At 53.1% G+C, this 25,557-nt stretch overlaps 2 protein-coding genes and 1 long non-coding RNA gene across 11 annotated transcripts in view; 2 read left to right on the top strand and 1 right to left on the bottom strand.

The window, feature by feature from the left end:
* Positions 1-10,122, top strand: part of SLC52A2 (solute carrier family 52 member 2) — a 25,562-nt gene extending 15,440 nt beyond the window's left edge. The window contains exons 1-6 of one of the 5 annotated variants that reach the window (XM_029923116.1): positions 38-403; positions 581-592; positions 814-1,004; positions 1,117-1,999; positions 2,092-2,215; positions 2,323-2,787. In XM_029923116.1, the coding sequence (XP_029778976.1) occupies positions 875-1,004; positions 1,117-1,999; positions 2,092-2,215; positions 2,323-2,535 (1,350 nt within the window). In that variant the 5' untranslated portion in view covers positions 38-403; positions 581-592; positions 814-874 and the 3' untranslated portion in view covers positions 2,536-2,787. Of the gene's footprint in view, positions 1-37; positions 593-813; positions 1,005-1,116; positions 2,000-2,091; positions 2,216-2,322; positions 2,788-9,113 lie in introns of those variants that run through there. The other 4 variants (XM_029923118.1, XM_029923114.1, XM_029923115.1 and 1 more) reach the window with 4 other exon arrangements.
* Positions 10,123-17,811: 7,689 nt separating this feature from the next.
* LOC115278657 lies at positions 17,812-21,369 on the bottom strand. Its single transcript, XR_003903012.1, has 3 exons — positions 21,216-21,369; positions 19,163-19,324; positions 17,812-17,849 (listed from the first exon to the last, which is right to left on the bottom strand). It is a non-coding gene; the product is annotated as an uncharacterized LOC115278657 (long non-coding RNA).
* An 81-nt stretch (positions 21,370-21,450) lies between these two features.
* Positions 21,451-25,557, top strand: part of ADCK5 (aarF domain containing kinase 5) — a 15,223-nt gene continuing 11,116 nt past the window's right edge. For 3 of the 5 annotated variants that reach the window (XM_029923089.1, XM_029923092.1, XM_029923090.1), the window contains exon 1: positions 21,451-21,556. In XM_029923089.1, coding sequence (XP_029778949.1) covers positions 21,545-21,556 — 12 coding nt within the window. In that variant the 5' untranslated portion in view covers positions 21,451-21,544. The remainder of the gene's footprint in view (positions 21,557-25,557) is intronic. The other 2 variants (XM_029923087.1, XM_029923088.1) reach the window with 1 other exon arrangement.

The following is a 25,557-nucleotide window of genomic DNA, read 5'->3' on the forward strand; positions in this document are numbered from 1 at the left end:
TCCGCGCCTGCTCAGCTCATACTTTTGGGGCGGGACTTCCGGCGACGGGCCATGCCGGGGGCTGGCACCTGCGGCTTCCCCGAGTCTCGCCCGCTGAGCTGGAGTTCTCGCTCCGTCCGGGCAGCGTTTCCCAGCTCCACCGGCTCTGAGCTGAGGCTGAGATTCAGGGCCGAGGCGGCGCCCTAGTAGCGTGGCGAGACGACTGGCCTTCGGGTCGGGAGCGCGCAGGTGCAGGATCTGGAGACGCACGTACCCCCGCGCGCCGGCCGGCTCCTCGCCGCCCACCTGACGCAGAGAGGGGCGGCGCCGGGCCCGCCCCTCCCCGCCGAGTGGGTCTCGATTCTCGCGGTCCTGAGCCCAGTTGAAGCCTCGGACTCCCCATGTAGGCGCAGAAGCCACGGAGGTGTGCGCGCCGCCAGAGGGGTGTCCCTGTCCCGGAGTCCGTGTCCGTTTTGGAGTGAGGGTGGTGGTGGTGGTCTGGGCAACTCAGACCCCAAGATCGGATCCTAATTTCCTCATCTTTCTCTGGTGCCGTTGACGCCTTGGGTCTGGCTTCCTCCTTCTCTGCCTGCAAACCTAGCCGTGCTATTTGGTATGTTTGGCGACTCTCATCCCCAGCCCCCACTCCCGGGCACCCTCCCGTTTTCCTGGTCTAGGCAGTCTGGTTCTCTTCTGAGTTCAGTTTTGTGTCTCTGATTTGTGACCCCGAATATGGAACTGCTACTTTCAAGGTAGAAGTAGTCATCAGTTCCCAGAAGAACTGAAGCGTGGTATTTGTTTGTTTGTTTGTTTGTTTGTTTGTTTTGGAACTAGGTGGGGGAACAGGAGCAGGCTGTGACACTATCCTGTCCTGAAGAGCCCAGGCTCGGGCTGAATGGCAGCACCCCCGCTGTGCCGTCTGGTACTGACCCACTTGCTGGTGGCCCTCTTTGGCATGGGCTCTTGGGCTCCCATCAACGGAATCTGGGTGGAGCTGCCTGTGGTGGTAAAAGACCTTCCCGAGGGTGAGTGGGAGTGTGCAGGGAAGTGGGGGCGCAGATGTGCCAGGTGAGGTGGGTTGCAGCTGCTCTTTGTCCCTGAGCATCTAGCCCCTGACACGCTCTCCCTTCCCTACAGGTTGGAGTCTCCCGTCCTACCTCTCTGTGCTTGTAGCGCTGGGGAACTTGGGTCTGCTGGTGGTGACCCTGTGGAGGAGGCTGGCTCCTGGCAAGAGCGAGCGGGCCCCCATCCAGGTGGTGCAGGCGCTGAGCGTGGTGGGCACGGCCCTCCTGGCCCCACTGTGGCACCACGTGGCCCCAGTGGCAGGGCAGCCCCACTCGGTGGCCTTTCTGGCGCTGGCCTTGGCGCTGGCGCTGGCCTGCTGTGCTTCTAACGTCACTTTCCTGCCCTTCTTGAGCCACCTCCCACCTCCCTTCTTGCGCTCTTTCTTCCTGGGCCAGGGCCTCAGTGCCCTGCTGCCCTGTGTGCTGGCCCTCGTGCAGGGCGTAGGCCACCTTGAATGTCGGCCAGCCACCACCAATGGCACCCTCTGGCTGCCCCACGACATCCCAGAGCGTTTTCCTGTCAGCACCTTTTTCTGGATGCTGACTGCTCTTCTGGTCACTTCAGCTGCCGTCTTCCAGGGCCTTCTGCTGCTATTGCCATCACCACCGTCTGTACCCACAGCAGGTCCAGGGTCTGGCCTGCCGGTGAGAGCCCCCAGAGTCGAGGAGGAGGAGGAGCAGGAGGAAGAAGCGGCCTTGCCACTGCAGGAGTCCCCGAGTCCAGCAGCAGGCTCCACCGCTAGCCCGGACCCTGAGGCTCGCCAGCTGCTCCCTGTGCACAGCGCCTGCCTGCTGGGCCTGCTGGGCATCACCAGCGCGCTGACCAACGGCGTGCTGCCTGCTGTGCAAAGCTTTTCCTGCTTGCCCTACGGGCGCCTGGCCTACCACCTGGCAGTGGTGCTGGGTAGCGCCGCCAACCCCCTAGCCTGCTTCCTGGCCATGGGCGTGCTCTGCAGGTACACATGGGTGCCCAGGCTGAGTAGGGTGTTTAGGGATGGGGGCTGGGTCCTGCTGCAGCCAGCGCTGAGTTTCTGCCCCCCTCCTGCAGGTCTCTGGCAGGGCTGGGAGGTCTTTCCATGCTGGGCATGCTCTTTGGGGCCTACCTGATGGCACTGGCAATCCTGAGTCCTTGCCCACCCCTGGTGGGCACCTCTGCTGGGGTGGTCCTTGTGGTGAGTACACTGGGATACTGAAGCCGAGAGGGTGGGAGCGGGGAGGCGGTTTGCCCCAGAGCGAGGAACAGCTCACGCTCAGCCTGCTGCTGTGTCCACCCTCCCAGGTGCTGTCTTGGGTGCTGTGTTTGGGGGTGTTCTCATACGTGAAGGTGGCTGCCAGCTCCCTGCTGCATGGCGGCGGCCGGCCGGCATTGCTGGCAGCTGGCGTGGCCATCCAGGTGGGCTCCCTGCTCGGCGCTGTCGCCATGTTTCCTCCCACCAGCATCTATCACGTGTTCCGCAGCGGGAAGGACTGTGTGGACCAGTGCAGTCCCTAAGCCTGGGCAGATGGGGACCTGATCTCAGGCCAGGATGCCACAGTGCCCAAGTGCCCATGGCCCCAGGAGGCTGTCTTCACACACGGGCACACTCATGGACACCTGCACACTCCATAGCAGACACTGGCCAGGGTGGGGACCACAGAACAGGCCCAGAGCCGGGGCCCAGCTGGAGCTTTGGACTTGGCCCAGGCTTGGAGCCTGCGTAGCGTTTGCACAATAAACCGTCGTTTCGGGGGTTATGGTAGTGAACTTGTGTAGCACCTTTCTCTGTGCAGACAGACCTCCACGGAGCTTGAGTGGTAACTTGGACTGTCCACCAGGGGTGTGCCACCCCCGGCTGGCTGCTCTCCTAAATCCTGGGGTTGCACCCTCTGAACCCCAAACTCTTGCCCCCCCCCCATTGCTTTTTGGAATTTCCTCAGAGAGCAGGCGGTGGCGGTCAGAGGCAGTGTGGCATCCGCCCAGTATCGGTTTTTCCAGAATCTGCAGCTGCGCAGTGTGGTCCGTTCCCATCGGGGCCGCTATTGAGCAAGCACGTCTGGGCTGTGTGCTGTGCTGGGCCGGCTGGTGTCAGGGTCAGGCAGAACGGGCTGTCTCTTTGCGACCTGGCATTCATAGTGTCTGTTCCTTCGTGGGAGCATGCTGCCAGGGACTTCTTGCCAGGTGCGGGCACAGACGGGGTTCAGTGAGTGGAGCTTAGAAGAAGCCGGTCTTGGGATCTTTCTGGTCAGAAGTATTGCTCCCTTCCCTGAGCCCGAGCTCTTGTCTCCTGCTCCTTGTGTGATCAAGCCTGTAATTACTCCGAACTCTTTACTCAGTCGGACAAGGCAGCAGCTACCTTCTCCCTGGGCTCTGGTAAATGGTCTCTGTCCCTGAGCAGCTGACATCTACCCCAGCTGTGGGACAGTGGTCTGAGCCCCTGCGTGGCTTGCGTCCACTGGGAGCAGAGCCGTAGTCCTGAGCGCGGCCGGTGCCAGGCCACATGGCTCTCCTGCACGGGGCCTGCCAGGGCTCAGGAGAGGGTGTGTGGGTGGAGGCTGCTGCGAACCAGGGCTGGGGCTTCTGCCGCCTCCTCTCGACCTCCTAGGCAGGCAGGAAGCCGAGGCCCGTGGGGGACACAGGCTCCGCGGGAGAGGAGGACGCCCGAGCTGTGATCCCATAGGACTGGCATGGCACCGAGATCTCATTCTCCCAGACAGGGGGCTCCATTTCCACAACAGGGAGCCTATAGCCACAAGGATGTCCCCGATGATGGTGGGGGTGGGGGCTGGGAGTGGCGGCCCCTGCCCCTTCCCACAATTGTTCTGGTTTCCTCATGCCCTTTCTAAACTTCAGAAGCTGCCTGTCCTTGACTTGGCCTGCGTGTGGGCCTTTGAAGGTCTCCTCTTCCTTCCCGCCCTAACAGGACCAGCTAAGCCGGAAGGAGGGAAGGACCCCCCAGGCTCTAACTGCTGGAGCCTCTGGTCTGGGGCTGCGCAAGTATCGGGGGGGGGGGGGGCGCTCTCCCAAGTAGCTCAGACACAGCCCAGCCCTGAGGCCAGGAGGCCACCTGCCAGGCCCCGGCCTCCCAGGGTGCTTATGGCCTAGAAAAGGGGCAGGGGGGTCTTATGTGGCTGTTTGCCTTTGGAAGCAGGTGGCATGTGAGCTGCGGAAGCCGCCTTTGGTGGTTGTGAGGGGAGATTCAGAGGGAGGAGGATGAGGACCTGGGTTGGAGTGGGTGGGGTGGCCACGGGCCTTGGGGCACCCTCTCCCCCATGCACTCCGCCCTCATCCCCTGTTAGCACCCTCCCCTGCCCACCTGGGGAGCTGCCTCCCAGCTGCATCCTGTCCTCTCCTGCAGGTTTTGATCAGAGGTGTTTGCCAAGCCTTCTCTGTGCCCGTGCGTGCATTTGTGCCAGGCCCAAGGTCCACAAAGGAGGAAGGCCCTGGGGGACGTGCACAGTCTCCTGGAGAGAGGGGGCAGGTGGCCCTGAACCTGGGGGCCAGGGCTGGAGGTAGACAATTTGAGGAAGCCACTGCCCTTAGAAGCCTCAAGGGCCTTCCTGGTAGTGCCTCGAGCTGCCACGGCCGCCCTTTCTACTTGAGGCTGCTTGCCAGGGCGCCCGCACCTCAGCCGGGCAGTGGGGAGCTGGCCGCTCAGGCCCACAGCCCTCCCCAAAGGCTCTCTCCAAAGGCTGGGGGGAATTCGAAGGAGGCCCCAGAGCGAGAGCCGTGGCCGAGACAGGACCTTCAGTGGCCTGGCTGTCCCCAGAGGGCGCTCCCTGCGCAGGAGCAAGGCCTGAGCTTTGGAGCCCCTGTGGTCTGGTCCACCACCAGCAGCAGCTTCTTGGCTCCTCAGAGCCAGAGGAGGGAGGGCTGTGGTGTGGCGCGCCCCGTGCGGCCCCCTTGCCCAGGTAGTGGCCACCAGACCTGAGACCAAGCCCAGGCACGTCCGGATGAGCCTCGCGTGGCTTGTGTGGAATGAGCAAAGGGAGAGCCTTCACTGTCCTCGGTCCTGCGGGGTCCCTGGGGAGGGGCGGCGAGGCCTGGGCGGTATGGGGCTCACGCTCCTCCCTCGGCATCTGCTCAGGTCCCCGCTGCCTGACTGGGGCGGCGGGGCGGTGGTCTTCTAAGGGGCTTCCTCTCCTCCATGGAATTCAAAGGGACCTCCCAGCTGTTGTGGCACCAGAAACGGAATGTGGGAGCATCTGGGTCTCCACAGTCAGCTGCTGTGGTCCTGTCCCCCCGTCTCGGGCGGGTGAACTGCCTGAGGCCACTTGGGTGTCCCTTGCTCCGAGCCCTGGCCTTGTTCTCTCCACTGCGCCATCCAGGGGGGTCTGATGGGGTGTTCATCACAGGAACACCTGCCCCCACCCTGTGGTTGGGTGGGGGACCCAGATCCAATCAGGGTACCCAACTTCCTGCCCATAGTGACTGATGTTGCCCCTGTGGAGCAAATTAGGGTCTACTGTGACATCTGCCCTAGGGTGTCTGTCATGCCAAGAGCTATGGAAAGCTGCCCAAACTGTTCGGAGATCATACCCGAGAACCAAGGCACCCCAGAGGCAAGCGGGGGAGAGGCAGAGAGAAGAAGAGCCCAGACATCCTGGGATCGCCTGGGTCCAGTTGCACCTGAGGCCAGACCCTTGGACTTCCAAGTCATGTGGGCCCGCAACTCCTTGCTTGTTTAAGCAAAGCAGAGCAGATGGCGGGCTGTCCTGGCCGAGGGCCTGGGAGATGCCTCCCTCATCCCTCCCGGAAGCCTCTGGGACAGCTCAGACCTTCGGACACCCAGCACTGGTCCATCTTTCCTTGCCTGGGGGAGAGTCCAGCATTCTGGCCACTGTCCCTGTCACACTTCCCAGGACTTCTTCCTTTAGCAGGCGTCTGTCCCCGGCTCCTGAGCAGAGCGCTTCCCTGACCTCTCCTGATGGGCCAGGGAGAGCCCCCGGGCCTCTGAGCCTCCCAAGCACCCAGAGCGCAGCCGGGCGGGGGCTTCCTCAGCTCCGCCATTCAGACTTGTTCCCCAGGCCTGTTCCTGGGGAAGTTTGGTTTTGCTTTGTTTTGCTTTTGTCTGCAGAAAAGTATGAACATTTTAACTTGGTGAGAAAAGCTACAAAAAACCTTGAAATTTCCACCCCTTTGCCAGGGCAGTGAGAAAATTCTCTAAGCTAGTTCCAAAAGCAGATTGGAGATTTCCTGCTCGGCACCTCCTGACACCCCCTGAGCCTTCCCGAATGTTCCCTTTGAAAAGCCATTCTGTGGATGGTGCCCGCTGAGAGCGTGGTGTGGCTGCCAAGGGCATGAGAGCCCCGGGCAGAGGAGAGGGTGTTTTCACCTGGGCCAGAAAATGATGCAGAGAGGGAGGGAAAGCAGGCCTCCAGAGCAGAGGGGAGGAGGGTACCGGTGCGCCAGGTGTGGCAGGGGCCCCTGGAGCGTGGGGCGAGCTGGTGCTGAGAGGAGTGTGGGGCTGGGTGCCAGGAAGCACTCGCCCCCCTCCCACTGAGCTCTCCTCAACATGGAGCATGGGGGGGGGGGGCTTCACCCTTCTCGAGGGTCCACTGTGCTGAATGAGGGTGGCCCAGCTGGCTGGGTCTCTTCCCCAAGCAGTGTCATGGCACCTGGCTCTGGGACTCGACGTGAAGACATCACATCACGCCTTATTTTTCTGAATGAAGGGTCACTGTCCCCCTTCCTCCCACTCCCCAGGCCAGAGGTCAGCCAAGCGCGCGAGCACTGGGCCTCCCCTCTCCCCGGATGTGCTGGAAGCACGGGGGCTCTGGGCTGGGCGGGGGGCTGTCTGGCTTCCAGTCCTTGGCAGCTGCCATCAGAGCTGGTGCTAGAGCATTCTGGGAGGAGTTGAGGGATCCGCGAGCCAAGACCTTGAGGGATTGGAGCCCGAGGATGTGGCAGGTGGAGACTAGGTGCTGGGGTGACAAGGCGAAGTTGGGGTTTGGGGAGGTGGCCTGGGACAGGGTGGAACAGGGACTTGGGAGGGACTGGGAGTCTGAGAATCCTGCCTGGAAATCAGGGGTATTTAGGGGATGGGGCCTGGGATATAAGAAGCTCAGGACCGAATGAGCAGGGCCGGTGGGGTACTCCATCTGTTAAGCATCTGACACTTGATCTCAGGGTTGTGAGTTCAAGCCTTGCATTGGGCTCCATGCTGGGTGTGAACCCTACTTAAAAAAAAACCAAAAACGAATGAGCAGAGCAGATCACTGGTGTCTGAGAAAAGCTATTCTCTGTTTAAAGCAAGCACCAAGGTCTCTGATTTATAAGGTTGGTGCCTCTTGTTGTTTTCAATCCATTTTACAACTTTGTAGATAATTAGTAGCCATATAAATAATTGTTTTCCATAGACTTGAAAAAACATTCTGTCCCCATGGAAGTTCAAGTGATTTCCCTTCTCCAGTTGTGGAAAAAGCCAAGTTTTGTATCCGTTTGTATGATAACACCACTATTCTGTATAGATTTTTTTATTCTTTGACATCTTTGAAGTAGTTATAACATTGCTGAATCTCTTTTTCAAAATGACTTAAAATATTTAACATGTTTATTTTATTTATATTTGTGTAGAGTTAAGATTTTGCCTTTTTCTCTGAGGTGTCTGGGGGGCTCGGTTGCGTGTCCAACTTCAGCTCAGGTCATGATCTCACAGTTTGTGAGTTCAAGCCCCACAGTAGGGCTTGCTGCTGTCAGCGCGGAGTCTGCTTGGATCCTCTGTCCCCTTCTGTCCTTGCCCCTCCCCTGCTTGTTCTCTCCATCTCTCTCTCTCTCTCAAAAATAAATAGGGGCGCCTGGGTGGCTCAGTCCGTTAAGCGTCCGGCTTCAGCTCAGGTCATGATTTCATGGTTCAGGGTTCAAGCCCTGCATCGGGGTCTGTGCTGACAGCTAGCTCAGAGCCTGGAACCTGCTTCAGATTCTGTGACCCTCCCTCTCTCTCTGACCCTCCCCTCCTCACGCTCTCTCTGTCTCTCAAAAATGAATAAAAAACATTAAAAAATAATAAATAAATAAATAGAAACAGAGGCACCTGGGTGGCTCGGTCGGTTAAGTGTCTGACTTTGGCCTAGGTCATGATTTCAATGTTTCCAATTTTGAGTCTTACATTGGGCTCTGTGCTGACAGCTCAGAGCCTGGAGCCTGTTTCAGATTCTCTCTCTCTCTCTCTCTCTCTCTCTCTCTCTCTCTCAAAATAAACAAACAAGCATTAAAAAAAAAAAAAAGAAGACTGGGCAGTGCTGTGGTCCTTGTTGGGTCAGTTGGTGGAGGAAGTGCGTGACTCTTGATCTCGGGGTCATGAGTTCAAGCCTCATGTTGGGCATAGAGATTACTTAAAAAACAAAGAACAAAGAATGGACAGTACTGGTACCAATATAAGAATAGACCGGAAGTCAATAAAATAGACACTGAAGTTCAGAATGAGACACTACACTTAAAGTTATGTGATTTAAAAAAATGTTTTAATGTTTATTTTTGAGAGAGAAAGAGAGTGTGAGCAGGGGAGGGTCAGAGAGGGGGAGACACAGAATCCGAAGACAGGTGCTAGCTCTGAGCTAGCTGTCACCACAGAGCCTGACACGGGGCTCAAACCCACAAACTGAGATCACGACCTGAGCCAAAGCTGGACGCTCAACCAACTGAGTCCCCCAGGTGCCGCGATATAGTTATTTGACTTTTGACAAGGTACCATGACAATTCAATGTTGAAAGAATAATCTTTTCTACAATTGGACATCCGCAACAAAAAGAATGAAGTTGAACCCCTACCTAACACCTATACAAAAATCAACTCAGATTATAGAGCTAAATGTAAGAGTTGCAACTATGAAATTCTTGGAAGAAAACATAGAAATAAAGTTTCACAATCTAAAAGCATACAAAAGGAAAAGTAGATAAGTTGGACTTCATCAAAACTAAAATCTTTTGTACTTTTATTTTTTAAATGTTTGTTTATTTTGAGAGAGACTCTGTGTTCATGAGCAGGGGAAGGGAGGAGAGGGGGGTGGAGAGGGGGAAGAGAGAGAGAGAGAAGACTCTCAAGCAGGCTGTATGCTAACAGCACAGAGACTGACCCAGGATTCAATCCCACAGACTGAGATCACGACCTGAGCTGAAACGAAGAGGGGAACACTTAGCCGACTGAGCCGCCAGGCACCCCACAACTTTTGTAACTTTAAAGGACACTACCAAGAAGGTCAAGAACGATCCATGGAATGGGAGAAAATGTTTGCAAGTCATCTGATAAGGGACTGTATCCAGAGTGTATAAAAAAATTGTTCAGCTCTACTATAAAAAGACAAGCCACTTTAAAAACGGGTAAACTACTGAATAGACGTTTTCCTAAGAAAATATACAAATGGTGAAAAAAAATGTCAGCCTCACTAACTGGAAAATAGTTCCCCATTCCTCACAATGTCTAACAGAGCACACGATGTGCAGGTTCTTAGTACCTGAGCAGGGTTGTGTAACCGGCACTGTCATCTATGTGTAGAACACCCATCATCCCCGCCCCCCGAAACACCTGCCCCTGTGGCTGTGCTGCCTCAGTGCCCCCACCCACAACCCCATCTCCAGCCCCTGGCATCCACTGATCACCTCCCGTCCCTGTGGGCTCACCTGTTCTGGATGCCGTTTGAATGGACTCACACACTAGGTGGCCTTTGATGACTAGGGTCTTTCATTTTGCACGATGTTTTCACGGCTCATCCGCATGTAATGTGTTTCATACTTCATTCTTGTCGGTTGTCGAGTAGTATCTCAATGTATGGGTAGGATACATTTAATTTATCTGTTTATTAACGGACAGATTTTTGGGTTGTTTTCATTATTGAGCCATATGGATAATGCTGCTGTGAGCATCTAGTTAGAAGCCTTTGCGTGGACTTCTGTTTCCACCTTACCTAGAAGGGGAATTGCTAGGTCATATGGAGATTATATTTAACACTCTGAGGAAGTCTGCACTGTTTTCAAGCATGGCTGCCACATCTTTTATCCTACCGTTAGTGAGTGAGGGCTCCAGTTTCTCCTGGGCCGTCTGCTACATAAACCCTCCTGGGAGATTTCCCAGAGGTCTGTCTTCTCACCTTTTACCCCCTCTTTTTTGAGAGAGAGAGAGAGAGAGAGAGAGAGAGAGAGAGACAATCCCAAGCAGACTCCATGTCTAGCTTGGAGCCCAACACAGGGCTCAGTCCCTCAAACTGAGATCATGACCTGAGCTGCCATCGCGTTGGACACTCCATCGACTGAGCCACTGAGGTGACCCGTGTGTGTCCTCTTTATGAAAAGAGAGGCTCTAGAATTAATCAGGTTTGTTAGATGTGCCATTACTATAAAGAGGCCGTGCTCTGCCTTCTAGGTCAAATCTGTACGGGTAAAATGGTGTTAATATAAACATTTTAGAAATCACTTTCCCCATGGGAAGTCTCTGGGGACCTGCTGAAGCTCACCTCTCCCGAATGTTTGCAGCACGAGTCACAGCACGCAGCAGGTCTGCCGTGCCCCGCCTGTGCCGGGGCCCCCGCCGCGGTCCCCACGGGCCGCGCCTCCGCGGTGTCAGTTGTTTAAATGCTAGCGCAGCCCGTTCTGACTTCCATAACCTGAATCTAGCATCTCCTAGTCCTGGGTTCTCAACGTGGGATGTACAGCAGACTCATCCATGGAATTTTGTAGAAAACACGGGTATCTTAGCCCTGCTCCAGACCCACTGAATTGCTTTATTGATGGTTTTAGCATAGTCTGGCTTTAGCATAGTCTTTGCCTCAGAATTATTGTTGTACATCATAATTTTTTCCACTGTGGAAGTTATTTACCCCATTTATACATCAGATATAACATTAACCATCTTCTCTGACAACAGGTTTAATCAGGTTTAAACAGGCTTAAAGAGATTTTATCTACATTTTTTAAAAATTGGTTTTATTACCTTTGCCTTGTGTGTCACAGAAACAACCAAATTTCTTTATCATTTGCATTATTGTTATTTGGAACTCTCATCAGACCTCGTACAATTGAAAATGTCAGGTAGTAAATTAACCACATCAACTGAGTCTCTGTCATCTTTTATTTGGCCTGAGGCTCTGCAATCACACAGGTGGGAAGCTGCGTCTTCAATTAAGGACAGTTGCAAATCCCCCTAGAAAAAGAACCAGACTTCAAACTACTGACTATTTAGAAAAGGGACTCTGGGCACAGCTTCTGCGGGCGCCCCCCGGGCGACTTTCAGACCGCCTCTGGGGCTCTCGGCGTTTCCGGTGCCTCCTAACGAAGAAGCCGGCTCCCTGGGCTGGCTGCTCACTCCAAACCCAACGGCCCAAGGATTGTTAGCGCGACTGTGTGTGCAGATGAGGCGAATGGTCCCGTACTTATTTGCCTGAATGTTCTAGTTCCTGGGTCCCTAACAAGGCCCTTTCTCTTGCTCCTCAAGCTATTTGTAACCATATCAATTTAGTAGACTCTTTCTGTAATTGAAATGCAAACTTTATTTTAAAAGATTTTAGGGGCGCTTGGGTGGCTCAGTCAGTTGAGCATCCAACTCTTAGTTTCCGCTCAGGTCATGATCTCATGGTTTCATGGGTTCGGGCCCCACATCCGGCTCTGCGCTGGCAGCTGGGAGCCTGTCTCTGTCTCTCTCTCTTTCTCTCTGCCCTTCCCCTATTTGCACTCTCTCTGGCTCTCTCAAAATAAGTAAATAAACTGTAAGAATAAGTAAAAGATTTTATTTTTAAGTAATCTCTATGCCTAATGTGGAGCTCAAATCTACAACCCTGAGGTCAAAAGTTGCACACACAGACTAAGCCAGCCAGGCACCCCTCATTTTTTGTTTTAATTGCAGTATAGTTAACACACTATGTCACATTAATTTCAGGTGTACGACAGAGCGATTTGATAACTGTGTTCTGCTGTGCTCACCACAGCATAGCCGCTGCCTGTCACCATGTAGTGCGGTTACAGGGTATCATTGACTGTGTTCCTAGTGCTGCACCGTACATCCCCATGATGTATTCACTCCATAACTGGAAACTTGTACCTCCCACTCCCCTTCCCCTTCCCCACCTACCTCCCCTCTGGCAGTCACCGTTTTGTTCTCTGTATTTATGAGTCTTTTGTTTGTTTGTTCATTTGTTTTGTTTCTTAAATCTCACATATAAGTAAAATCATGCGGTATTTGTCTTTCTCTGACTTATTTTACTTAGCCTATAATCTCTGGGTCCATCAATGTTGTTGCAAACGGCAAGATCTCGTTCTGAGTAATATTCTATTTATCTGCATGTTTGTTTCTTTTAAAGTTTATTTATTTAAGTCCTCTCTACCCTCAATGTGGGCTTGAACTCACAACCCCAAGATGAATGACCCCATTCTCTTCCGACCCAGCAGGCCAGGTGCTACCATATTCCATTTAAATGAAATCTGATTCTCACTGACTCACCTCCCTGACTCTGACTTTCAGAAACTCCTACTGAGTGTCTTTCCCTTTCCTGGGGCGACAGATACTTGCAGAGGCTCCGTAGTTTATCCTCCTTTTTACCAAGATAAAATTGGAAAAATCAGTTATGCCCTCACGGTCTCGCAGACTGTTATGCTGGGGTGTCACTCACTAATCAGGTGTGACTGGCCACTTGCCTGGAACTTGGGTTGACTTTATGGGGTCATAGCCTACAAAACTCTCCTAGTCTGACTGACTCCAATAAAAGCTCAGGGGACAGCACAGAGAAGGTGCCCAGTAGTTCAGTGCTGCCACAGCTCTGGCAAAGGCTCGTCTGACTCTACTAAACCATAAGGTGGCCCCAGACTGGCCCACTAACAACCAAACCCCGCGCACTACAGGCAAAGAGAGGCGTTGCAGGTGGACGGACAAGAGAAAAGTGGCCCAGTCACCACAGCAGGGTGTGTGCAGCACGCACGCAAGACGCCCCTGGGGCACCGGCTCTGGTGAACAGGGGACGCTGCACTCGCTGCGGGACTTCTTCATGAGGCCACTACTTTCAAGAACAGGAATTGTAGCTGAGCTTTCTCAAACACAGGAACAGACACAGAGAGTTGGACAAAATAAGGAGACAGAGAAATGTGTCCCAAATGAAAGAACAGGACAAAACAACAGTAAGACAGAGGTAAGTAATATGCCTGATAGAGAATTTAAAGTAATGGTCGTAAAGATACTCTCTGGACTTGAGAAAAGAGTGGAGGGCCTCAGTGAGACCCTCAGCAAACAGATGCAAAACAAAAAAGAACTGATTAGAAGTGATGAACTCAATACTGAAAATAAAAATATACCAAAGGGAATAAATAGCAGATTAGAGCAGAAGTCCGACACTCAACCGACTGAGCCACCCATAAATAGCAGATTAGAGAAAGCAGAGAGACAGATTAGTGACCTGGAGGACAGACCGGTGCAAAGGAGCCAAGCTGAACAGCAAAGGGAAAAAGGAATAATAAAAACTGAGAATATGTTAAGGGAACTCAGAGACACCATCAAACATCATAACATTCACATTATAGGGATCCCAGAAGGGGAAGAAAGAGAAAAAGGGGAAAGAAAATTAACTTGAAATAACAGCTGAAAACTTCTGAAATCTGGGGAAGGAAACAGAAATCCAGATGCAGGAGGCACAGAGAGCATCCAACAAAATCAACCCAAGGAAGTCCACACCAAGACACATAGTACTTAAAATGGCAAAAAGTAAAAAGTAATGATAAAGAGAGAACTTTAAGAGCAGCAAGAGAAAAGAAAACAGTTACCTATAAGGGAAACCCCATAAGGCCATCAGTGGAATTTTCAGCAGAAGCATTGCAGGCTAGAAGGGAATGGTATACTATATTCAAAGTGCTGAAAGAAAAAAAACTTGCAGCCAAGAATTCTCTATCCAGCAAGGCTATTATTTAGAACAGAAGGAGAGAGAAAGCTTCCCAGACAAAAATTAGAGGAACTCATCACCACTAAACTAGTCCTGCAAGAAATGTTAAAGGGAACTCTGAGTGGAAAGAAAAGTTGATGAGTAAGAGTAAAAAAAAAAAAAAAAAGTTGGAAGCGCAAAATTAACTATATAAAAGTCAGTCAAAGAATTCATAAAATAAAAGGATGTAAAGTATGACACCATACACCTGAAACATGGTGTGGGGGGGTAAAGAATGGGTTCAGACTCGGCAGCCGTCAACACTGGCTGCGAGATGCAGAAGACATTGTCTACAAACTAGTGGTGACCACGACTCAAAAACCTACAGTAGATACACAAGAAGTAAAGAGAAAGGGATCCAACCACTGAAGAAAGCCAGCAAACTGTGAAAGAGAACAAGAGAAGAAAACAGAATTAAAAAAAAAAAAAGCATAAAACAAGAAACAAAATGGCAAGAAATACATACCTGTCAACAATTACTTTGAATGTAAATGCACTAAACACTCCAAACAAAAGACCTAGCGAGATAGGACGGACAAAAAGGTGGGACCCAGGGCCCCTGGGGGGCTCAGCTGGTTAAGGTCCTGATCTCCTGGTTTGTGGGTTCGAGCCCCATGTTGGGCTCTCTGCTGTCAGCACAGAGCCCCCTTCAGATCCTCTGTCCTCCCCCTCTCTCTCTGCCCCTCCCCAGCTTATCCCCCCCCCAAAAATAAACATAAGGGAAAAAGGGCAAAGCCCATCTTTACGCTGCCTGCAAGGGAGCTGCTGCAGATGTTAGGGCGTCTGTAGGTTGCAAGTGGAGGGCTGGGAAAGGGCTTCTCGTGCAGGTGGAAGCTGCTGGGGTAGCAGCACTTACATCAACAGACTGGACTTGAAAACGAAGCCTGCAGGGCACCTGGGCGGCTGAGCAGGTTAAGCATCTGACTCTTGACTTCGGCTCAGATCATGGTCTCATAATCCAGTCTGTGAGACTGAGCCCTGTGTTGGGCTTCCCACTGACAAGGCAGAGCCTGCTTGGGATTCTCTCCCTCCGTCTCTGCCCCTCCCCTGCTCCTGTTCTCCCTCTTTTTCTCACTGTCTCAAAATAAATAAGTAACTTAAAAAACGAAAACAAAACCCAAAGAGACAAGGAAGGACACTATATAATCATAAAAGAGACAATCCAACAAGAAGATATAACAATTGTAAATATTTATGCACCCAAGAAGAGAGTACCCAAAACTTAAAGCAGCTAATTACAAACATAAAGGAAGCAATCAATCGTAATACAATAATAGTAGAGGACTTCAACACCCCACTTATGTCAAAGGACAGCTCATCCAAATAGAAAGTCAACAAGGAAACAATGGTTCTGAAGACACATTGGACCAGATGGATTTAACAGATATAGTCAGAACGTTCCATCCTAAAAGGGTGGAGTACACATTCTTTTTCTTTTTAATTTTCTTTGTCTTTTTTAATTTACATCCAAGTTAGTTAGCATGTAGTGCAACAATGATTTCAGGAGTAGATTCCTTAATGCCCCTCACCCATTTAGCCCATCTCCCCTCTAGCAACCCCACCAGCAACCCTCTTTTTGTTCTCCATATTTGAGTCTCTCATGTTTTTGTTCCCTTCCCTGGTTTTATATTATTTTTGCTTCCCTTCATGTTAATCTGTGTTGTATCTTAAATTCCTCATATGGGTGGAGTCATATGATATTTGTCTTTCTCTGACTGGCTAATTTCACTTAGGATAATACCCTTCTAGTTCTAGCCACATAGTAGCAAATGGCAAGATTCCATTCTTTTTGACTGCTGAGTAGTAGTACTCCATTGTATATCTACAGCACGTCTTCTTTTTTTAAAATTTTTTTAATGCTTTATTTATTTTTGATACAGAGAGAGACAGAGCATGAGAGGGGGAGGGGCAGAGAGAGAAGGAGGCACAGAACTGGAAGCAGGATCCAGGCTCGGAGCTGGCTGTCAGCACAGAGCCCGACGTGGGGCTCGAACCCACGAGCGTGAGATCTGACCTGAGCCCAAGTCGGAGGCCCAACCGACTGAGCCACCCAGGCGCCCCTACAGCACGTCTTCTTTATCCATTCATCCGTCTATGGACATTTGGGCTCTTTCCATACTTTGACTATTGTTGACAGTGCTGCTATAAACATTGGGGCACATGTGCCCCTTCGAATCAGCACTCCTGTATCCCTTGGATTAATACTTAGTAGTGCAATTACTGGGTTGTAGGGTAGCTCTATTTTTAATGTTTTGAGGAACCTCCGTACTGTTTTCCAGGGTAGCTGCACCAGTTTGTATCCCCACCAGCCGTGCAAGAGAGATCCTCTTTCTCCTCATCCTTGCCAACATCTGTTGTTGCCCAAGTTGTTAATGTTCGCCATTCTGACGGGTGTGAGGTGGTATCTCACTGTGGTTTTGATTTGTATTTCCCTGATGAGGTTGAGCATTTTTTCATGTGTCAGTTGGCCATCTGGATGTCTTCTTTTGCCCATTTCTTCACTAGGTTATTTATTTTTTTGGGTTTTGAGTTTGATAAGTTATTTATAGATTTTGGATATTAACCCTTAATCTGGTATGTTGTTTGCAAATATCCTCTCCTATTTTGTCAGTTGCCTTTCAGTTTTGCTGATTGTTTCCTTCACTGTGCAGAAGATTTTTATTTTGATGAAGTTCCAATAGTTCATTTTTGCTTTTTTTCCCTTGCCTTTGGAGATATGTTGAATAAGAAGTTACTGCAGCCGAGGTCAAAGAGATTTTTGCCTGCTTTCTCCTCGAGGACTTTGATGGCTTCCTGTCTTATGGTTAAGTCTCTCATCAATTTTGAGTTTATTTTTGTGTGTGGTGTAAGAAAGTGATCCACGTTCATTTTCCCGCCTGTCGCTGTCCAGCTTTCCCAGCACTGTTTGCTGAAGAGATTGCCTTTATTCCATTGGCTATTATTTCCTGCTTTGTCAGAAATTAGTTGGCCATACGTTTGTGGGTTCATTTCTGGGTTCTATATTCTGTTCCATTGATCTGAGTGCCTGTTTTTGGCTGGTACCACACTGCCTTGATGATTACAGCTTTGTAATACAGCTTGGAGTCTGGGATTGTGATGCCTCCAGCCTTGGTTTTCTTTTTTGAAGATTGCTTTGGCTATTTGGTGTCTTTTCTGGTTCCATACAAATTTTAGGATTGTTTGCTCTAGCTCTGTGAAGAATGCTGGTGTTATTTTGCTAGGGATTGCAATACACATTCTTTTCAAGTGTACATGGAACATTCTCCAGAATAGATCACATGTTAGGCCACAAAACAAGTCTCAAGAAATTTCAAGAGATTGAAGTCATATCATGCATCTTTTTCAACCACAAGAAAGAATATGGAAAGAGCACAGATACATGGAAGCTAATTAACACGCTACTAACCAATAATGGGTCAACTAAGAAATCAAAGAGGAAATTACAAACTACATAAAAATGAACACACAATTGCCCCAAATCTTTGGGATGGAACAAAAGTTAATGAAGAGGGAGAGGGAAGGTTATAGTAACACAGGCCTGCATCAGGAAGCAAGAAAAATCTCAAATAAACAACATAACTTTACACCTGAAATAGCTAGAAACAGAAGAACAAAGGCCAAAGCCAATACAAGGAAGAAAATAATACTCAATAGAGCAAAAACAAATGAAACAGAGACTAAAAAATCAGGAGAAAAACAACTAGTTCTTTGAAAAGATTAACAAAATTGACAAACCTTTAGCCACACTCATTAAAAAAAAAAAAGGAGGTCACCTGGGTGGCTCAGTCGGTTAAGCATCTGACTTCGGCTCAGGTCATGATCTCACAGTTAGTGGGTTCGAGCCCCGCGTCGGGCTCTGTGCTGACAGCTAGCTCAGAGCCTGGAGCCTGCTTCGGATTCTGTATCTCCCTCTCTCTCTGACCCTCCTCTGCTCATGCTGTCTCTCAAAAATAAATAAAAAACAGAAAAAACAATTAACAAAAAAAGGACTCAAAACCCTCCTAGGATTCAGGGCCTCACATGTGGTCAGGAAGGTTGACTTCCTAGCAGGTTCAGGAATGTAGAAATTTACCCAACTAATAGGTATTGTGTTTCTCACCTTGGGAGAATAATAGAGACTTTTGAAACTTCACTCTGAGATTTCTTATGAAAATGTCCAGCAACGCAAACCTATGTTTTAACACTTGCTACACCCAAATGGATAACTTGGTCACACTTACTAACAGCAGCTTCATTTTATGGCCTAGACTGATCTTTATTTGAAAAAATATATACATATATATTTTAAGTTTATTTATTCATTTTTGAGAGAGAGAGAGAGAAAACACAAGCAGGGGAGGAGTAGAAATAGAGAGAAAGAGAGAGAGAGAATCCCAAGCCCTGGGGATTGAACTCATGAACCACAAGAGCATGACCTGAGCTGAAACCAAGAGTCAGATGCTTAGCTGACTGAGCCACTCAGGTGCTCCTTATTTATTTTTTTAAATGTTTATTTTTGATGTGCCTGGGTGGCTCGGTCAGGCCTCTGACTCTTGATTTTGGCCCAAGTCATGAACTCAGAGTTTGTGGGTTCAAGCTCTGCATGGGGCTCTGCACTGTCAGTGCTTGGAATTCTCTTTTTCTCTCATTAGTTAAGAGTTAAGTAAACCTTTCATACTGTACTGGTTTGTTTGTTTGTTTGTTTTAAGAATGATAAAACAGGTGAGTCTGGGTGGCTCAGTGGGTTAAGCATCTGAGTTCGGCTCAGATCATGATCTCACAGCTCATGGGTTCAAGCTCCACACTGGGCTCTGTGCTGACAGCTCACAGCCTGTATCCTGCTTTGGATTCTGTGTCTCCCTCTCTCTCTTCCCCTCCCCTGTTCGCACTCTGTCTCTCTTTAAAAAATAAATAAACATTAAAAATTAAAGAAAAAAGGAACGATGAGACAAATCACCACGAATTGGCTCACAATGACAGAAATGTCTCCCACGAGAGTGCTGGAGGCCAGAGATCTGAAATCGAGGTGTGGACAGGGTTGGCTCTGTCTGGATGCTGAGGCAGACCCTGTGCTGAGGCCCTTCCCTGCCTCTGATGTTGCCTGTGATCCTGGGCATCCCTTGGTGCATGGTCATATTACTCCGTCTCCAACTCTGCCTTCACGTTGGGTTTTCCCTGTGTCTCGGGTCTCTCTCTCTCCCATTCCAAAGACACCAGCCACTGGGCTTAGGACCCATCCTCCTCTAGGACGGTCTCATCTAGGGACCTTACCTCAGTTACATCCGTAGCGCCCCTGTTTCCAAACACAGTCTCATCACAACATGCAGAGGAGAGGCTAGCGCCTGGGTGTGTCTTCTGTAGGAGCACTCCTCACTTATCAGATACATGTTCCTTTTATGTCTGAGAGGCATGCTTCTTAGTAGACACATACTTCTATTAAAAAACAACAACAGTTTTGCAGACTCAAAGGCCTGGGAACACAGGGATGCTAGGAATTCGGGAGATGTGCTTGGGTTGGGGGACTGACTGTTAGTGCTGGAGTGGACTGCGGCTGGGGTTTGCGTGGACCAGGAGTACTGGTCACTTGGGAGAAGGTTTTCTTGTTGCTCCTGGGGCCTGTCTGACTCAGTTTTGGGGAAATAACTTCACACAGCACTACCAGGGGTGGGTCCCCCACTCAGCCCAGGTGCCTGTGCCTGGACAGGAGCCCCAGTCAGCACGAGGGGCCTTTCATTTGGCACTTTGGGGAGTGGTGCCTTGTTGTCCCAGAGGTGGACAAGAAAGCCCCTCACACGCCTCCACTCCCAGCCCCATGCCAGGTGGCCTAGGGTCCCCAGTGCGGGTGTCGGGGCTCGTGTTGCTGCTCTCAGCCCTCCTAGGGTCCCTTCTGCGACGCCCTGGGAGCATTTCCATATGGGCTAACCCCTGGACCTGTTTCATCCAACATTATAGGGTTAGGTGAGGAGGCTGAATGCAGCTGGGACCATTCCAGAAGGCCTGGTCTTGGGAAGGGCTCAAGTTCTATTGCCAGGCCATGGCCTGGACTCCAGGGACCTGGTGGTGAAGACAGAACCCTGTCTTCCTGGAAAGGCAGGCAAAAAAAGGAAAGAAAGGAGGGGAGGGGAAGGGAGGGAGGGAGGAAGGGAGGGAGGAAGGAAGGGAGGGAGGGAAGAAGGAAAAGAGAAAGAAAGTAACTCCGTGAGGGCAGCTGTGTGCACTCAGACAAAGTACGGCCCCGCGTTTGTTGTGCTGCGGGCAACGCGAGCAAGGGGATTGTGGATAGCCAGTCGCGTTGTCGCAGAAGAGACCTGGGGGCGGCCAAGGCCAGAGAAACCGGCTTCCGCTGGGCCCCGGGATCGCGGCCGGAGCCGGCACCCTGGACCTGGAGGGGGGGAACCTAGAGGAGTGGGGTGGGAGGAGCCGGGTGGGAGGAGCAGGGGCTGCGGTGGAGCCGAAGGAACGTCGTGGGAGGATGGGAAGGGGCTGACAGGTGAGACGCCGGGTGGGATCAGCCAGCTTCCCGAACAGTCCACGTGGCGGTGGGGCTAGCAAGAGTGCAGCAGGGGACTCGAGGCCCAGGGTGGCCGCTGCAGGATGGCCAGGCCCCAGGAGGCATCGTCCCCGCGTCCCCGACCCCGGCGCAGGGCTGCGGAGAGGAGGTGCCAGGAGGGGGGCGGCGCAAGCTCTGCGCAGTGAGGGCCGAAGAGAGGGAGCAGGAGGCCTTCGGAGAAGCTCCGCTGGGTTGTAGCAGGCTGGGGTACCGGGGAGAGGGGGCTTTGACTGCCTGAGGAGAGAACCTGGAGCGAGTGGTGTTACCCTGGCAGGGGTGAAGGAAGGAGGGACGAGGAGCTTTGGCCCGGGCTGGGAGGAGCCTTTGAGAGGAGGGGCCGGGTCCTGCCCTGGCGTCCTGGCCGGCCGGCTGGCGGGCGGGTGCGGGAGGAAGACTTGCCGTGGGCCTTCCCTCCCCGGTGCGCCCCGATCCCGGCGTGTTAGTTTGTCACCTTTCCCTGACGCCCAGAACACAGCGGGCGCTGCTACGTGTCCCCGGCTTGGGTCCAAGGAACAAGGGCATCGCACGGGTCAAGGAGCTGCCTGAGCAACTGAGTCACAGCCCCGTTTTGCAGCGAGGAAAGCGAGCCACAAAGCAGTTAGAGTTTCACCCTGAGCCGTGGCACAGCGGTGCTGAGCGGACTGGCCGCCTCTCCCGCCCCACAGGCCCGGGCTCCGGCTCTCTGAGCAGCGGCCCTCCCCCCCACCCCGTGCGCTCCCATCTCCCTCCTGCGGCCGCCCGAGCTGTGAGCCCCTGGGGACCCGGTGCGCTGACCTCCCCGAGCCGCAGCTTCTGTCTGGGTTGGAGAAGACCGCACCACTCCCTGTCCCGGCGGTCGTGAGCCCTGACCCGGTAATTGTCTGTCGGAGTGGATGCAGCCACAGCCCTGACGCAGGGCGCTGTCCAAGCCCTAAAGCAAGTTTGCGGGCGCCGCCAGGAGGCGCTGCTCCGCCGCGGACGCCTGCGCGCTGGGGCGTGGCTTCCTGGCCCCGCCCACCGCCTTCGGGGCGGGGCGCGCGTGCGCCCTGCTCCCAGCCTCGCGAAGAGTGCCGGACGGAAGACGCGAGCCTGCGGCGAGCGGGAGCAGAGGGGCGGCCCGGAAAATGTGGCGGCCGGTGAGTCCTCGCCCGGCGCCGGCCGGCGCCTGCGCTCACAGATTCCCGTCAGCCTCCGTCCGGAGCCCTCAGGGTTACCCCAGAGCTGCCCCGTCCTGGGCTCTGTCAGGGACCGGCACAACCCACCGACCCTTCCTCCCCCGGGACCGTCGCCCCCACCTGAGAGGGACCCGCACAGCCCGGAGCCCCTCCCCCCACCCGCGGCAGGGGTCCCCAGGGTTCTTGGGGGCGTCCTTCACGTCTCTCAGCCCCTGTTCCTCAGGATAAAAGCCCCCTGGGCCGTGTTGGGGAAATGCTGGGTACCAGCCACGAGCCCACCGCGGAGCCCTCTCCTCTCGCCGGAAGCACCTGTGTGGGTGGGGGCCCTGCTCAGAGACAGCGTCTTATCCCCTCGTGGACACCTCTGTCCGAGAGACCCCTTTTCCCAGGGCAGTCTGTCCTGGCTCCCTGGGCTGCTGGACTCCGTTCCTACCCCTCACGGCCTGGTCTCTGCCAGAATCCCAGGCCGGAGTCCTCGTCTTTCCTTCCGCCTGCGCCCTTGGGAGCCCTGCCCCTGGCCCCCGAGCCACCTGAGATGGCCCTGAGCCGCCGCCTGCCCGCTGCCTCCCAGGAGATGAGAGGCCTCTGGGGCGTGTGGGGGCGGCCTGCCCCCCCATCCCAGACTTCCGCCTGGCCCTGGGCTGTCCTGCCAGCGCGTGCTGCCCCAGTTCTTTCTTGGCCGGCCTCCAGTTGTGTTGTATCTGCGTTAGGAGGGGCACCCTTTAACCTGGGTGTCCTAATCACTGACCCGGCTCCTACCCAGGCGAGCCCAGGGGTCTCGGCTTTTCCTCGGCATCTTCCACTTGGAGCTCTGCGCGCCTGGCAAGCCCAGCCTTGTCGGCGTGGATGTGAGCGGTGGAGATGCGTTGCGGCTCCGTTTTGAGCCTTGCCCGGAGCGGTGGCATGCGCAGGAGTCGTAGGTCTGAGCGACGCAGGGCTGGTCAGGCCGAGTCAGGCCGAGAGACGCTGGGTTGGCCTGGGCACAGCACTTCACAGCTTACGAAGCCTCTGCGAATATTCAGGAAACCTACTCTGGCCGAAGGAGCGGGCAGGTGGGCGGTAGCTTCTGGTCAGGGGCTGCTCACAGCCGCTACGTGCGGCAGAGCCCATCCAGCTTCTGGGTCCTGACCGGTGCCGAGAGGCCGCAGACCCTTAGAAAAGAAATGGGCAAGCTGTTCGTGGCCCTGAGACCCCTTCCCAGCTTCCGAACCACGGGGACCCTCCGTGCCTCAGTTTCCTCCCTGCGGGAAACTGCCCAGGGTCTCGTCACCCCTGTAGTTTTTCTGTTTTAGGGCCTCATGGAGAGGCTCAGCAGCTGCTTCCCAGCTCGATGGGCTGGGTCACCTGCAGTGACCTTTCATCTGCTAATCTGCTCTGTCCAATCGATATGGTGCTCGGAAAACAGGCAACTCACTTGTCTTTGACTTTGGAGTATCTGTTTGATTCTCACTACTGAGAGCTTTGTGTTGTGGTTGCTGCTACTCTGCAGGTTGTTAGCTGAGTTCCAGATGAGCACTTTCTGCAGGCAGGCTCTGACGTGAGAGGCGGGGCCACACACAGGAGGCCACTGGCAGGCTCTGAGTGCCTGTCTCTGTTGAGACAGGTGTAAGCGGGGACTGTCCCAGGCAAGCCAGAGCGTGTGTTTGTCCTGGTGAGCAGCTCTGGGGTTTGGGGGTGGGGGGCACCCTGGGGAGCCGAGGCACTCTCCCTGCCTGTTTGCTGGCGTGCCGGGGGCCCAGGCTCTGGGTGTGCTTTGGGTTGTATGTGATCTGGTGGAAACTGCCCTGGACCGCTGCCTAGAGATCTGGCCGCGACTCTGCCCTGTATTTACGGCCGCACGACTTCTTGGGGCTTTGGAGATGTCTCTTGGGTGAGTGGGATAGTTTGAAGAGTACTGGCCATCCCAAACTGGAAGGAGCCAGGTTCTGGAATGTGCCTGTGGACCCTGGTGGGGGCTCTGGAGTTGTCAGCCTGAGGCCTCATCCTCGGAGTCCTGTCCAGAGCCAGGCTGCTGCCATCTCTTACCTGACTGTGGCCTTCTGCGTCTTCCTCACCTGGCATCCAAGTCTGGGCCACGTGAGGTGCTAGTTCATTCTGTGCTTGGTACTGTTTATTTCAAGTCAGCAAGCCTTCATGGAGTTCCTGCTCTATCTACCGGGCACTGCGCTAGATCCTAGGAGCACAGAGGTGATGGAGGTGAGCCGGGCCCAGTCTGGTGGGGGGACAGACTGTAAACTAACAGTCCCCCTGCTGTGTGAGAAGGACCGTGGGAGAGGTGTGTGCGAGGTGCAGAGGCGGCTGGGGGATGCCAGACAGGCCTGATGCATTCGGGTCTGGCAAAGGGTTTTCCAGGCAGAACAGCAGCCTGGAGAAAGGCCTGGGCCTGGCGCCGCATGGGCTGTCTGGGGGTCTACCGCAGGGGTCTTTTTATGGGAATGTGACTGAGCAGTCACTCTTGCTGCAGCAGCCTCTAGGAAAACAAAAAACTGTTCCTGGGGGCTACGGCCAGGGGCTGTTACTCCTCTGGCCTCGCCCTGCCGGAAGCTTGGGGTGCAGCCAGGGCCTTGTGCTTCAGTAATAAATATTTATTACTATATATTTAGTAATAAAAAGTAATTCAGGTTTAGCACTCTCCTCCGAGAAAGCACACGAGTGCGGGCCCCCCTGCTCAGCGCTCCCAGGGGTGTCCGGAGGCCGGGGGGTTCTGGTGAGGCTGGGGTCAGCCCGTGGTCTCGGGGCAGCCGCGGCTTCAGCCGCCGAGTCCTGAGGCCTTTTGCCCGGCTCCTCAGTTTGTTGGCTGGGAGGACTCCCGGGCCCTCCCGGGCCTCCGATCGCCGCGGTCTGCGAGGAACCTCGTCCGCCAGGGCCGCGCCTTCCCGCGCCTGCGCCGCCGCTTCTGAAGCGCCGAGCCCACGCGACTCCACGCAAACCTGACCGCGCTGCGCTTTCGTTCCGCTCCTGCCCTTCTCGTTAACTGGAGCGCGCCTGCACCTTCTCTGTGGCACCTGTCTCCAAGTTTTGCACATGTCGGAAATAGTCTCTTTTACCTTCTGGGCTAAACGCTATTTTTCCTTGTGAAAAAGCAGTAAGAAGCTGACCATCTTTTAACAGAAGTAGCTGACTTGAATCTAGCAAGTGTGTGCCTTGTGTCAGGCGGTGTGGCCTGTGGGGGCAAGGCTGTCGGCAGGAGAGTACGGACATGGGGACCAGCAGGTCTGACCTCCCGTGGTCGCAAACATGTGCATATGCTCTCTCTCTCTTTCTCAAAAATAATAAACATTTAAAAAATAAATTTAAAAAAGCCCACAAAAACGATGCCGTCTTCCTGACTGGGACTTGAGTGGTGTCACAGATGCCTGGGGCTTTGATCACGAGAACATTTAGGTGTCAGGGCACGCTGAGGGGATGGTACCACGTAGTAGCTGATTGTCCAGATCCTGGCCACCTAGATCCACCCATTGTTAATATCGTGCCCTACTTGTTCCTATTTTTATTGAAGGAAATTTTATATTGTCATTGGACTATTTGAAAGTAGGTTGCGGACATACACAATCTCTAAACATTCCAGCACGCGTGCCCTCGACAAGAACATTCACACTTAAGTGTCCCTAACAAGGTGCACAGCGGTCCCGCAGCGTCTGTCCAGATTCTGACTTGCCTGTTACCCCAGAAATGTGTTTCCAGGGGCCTTCTTTTAGCCCGAAGTGTGTCACGGCGTCATGTCTGTCTAACTTTCTGTTCCATAACAGTCTTCCCACGTTTTTTTTCTCGTGGCTTTTTTTTTTAACTTCTTGTAATAAAAACTTGCAAAAATTTATGGAAGTAGAGATAATTAATAAATGGCAGTGCCCAGCACCAGTGTTCCCAACTCATGGATCCTAATTGTCGTAACCCGATGTCCAGGCCGCTCCTCCAGGCGATAGGCGGTACCTGTTTCGTCCAGGCAGGGCAGAGAATCGTCG

Source organism: Suricata suricatta, chromosome 15 (genome assembly GCF_006229205.1).
Source record: "Suricata suricatta isolate VVHF042 chromosome 15, meerkat_22Aug2017_6uvM2_HiC, whole genome shotgun sequence".
In the NCBI taxonomy this organism is placed as follows: domain Eukaryota; kingdom Metazoa; phylum Chordata; class Mammalia; order Carnivora; family Herpestidae; genus Suricata; species Suricata suricatta.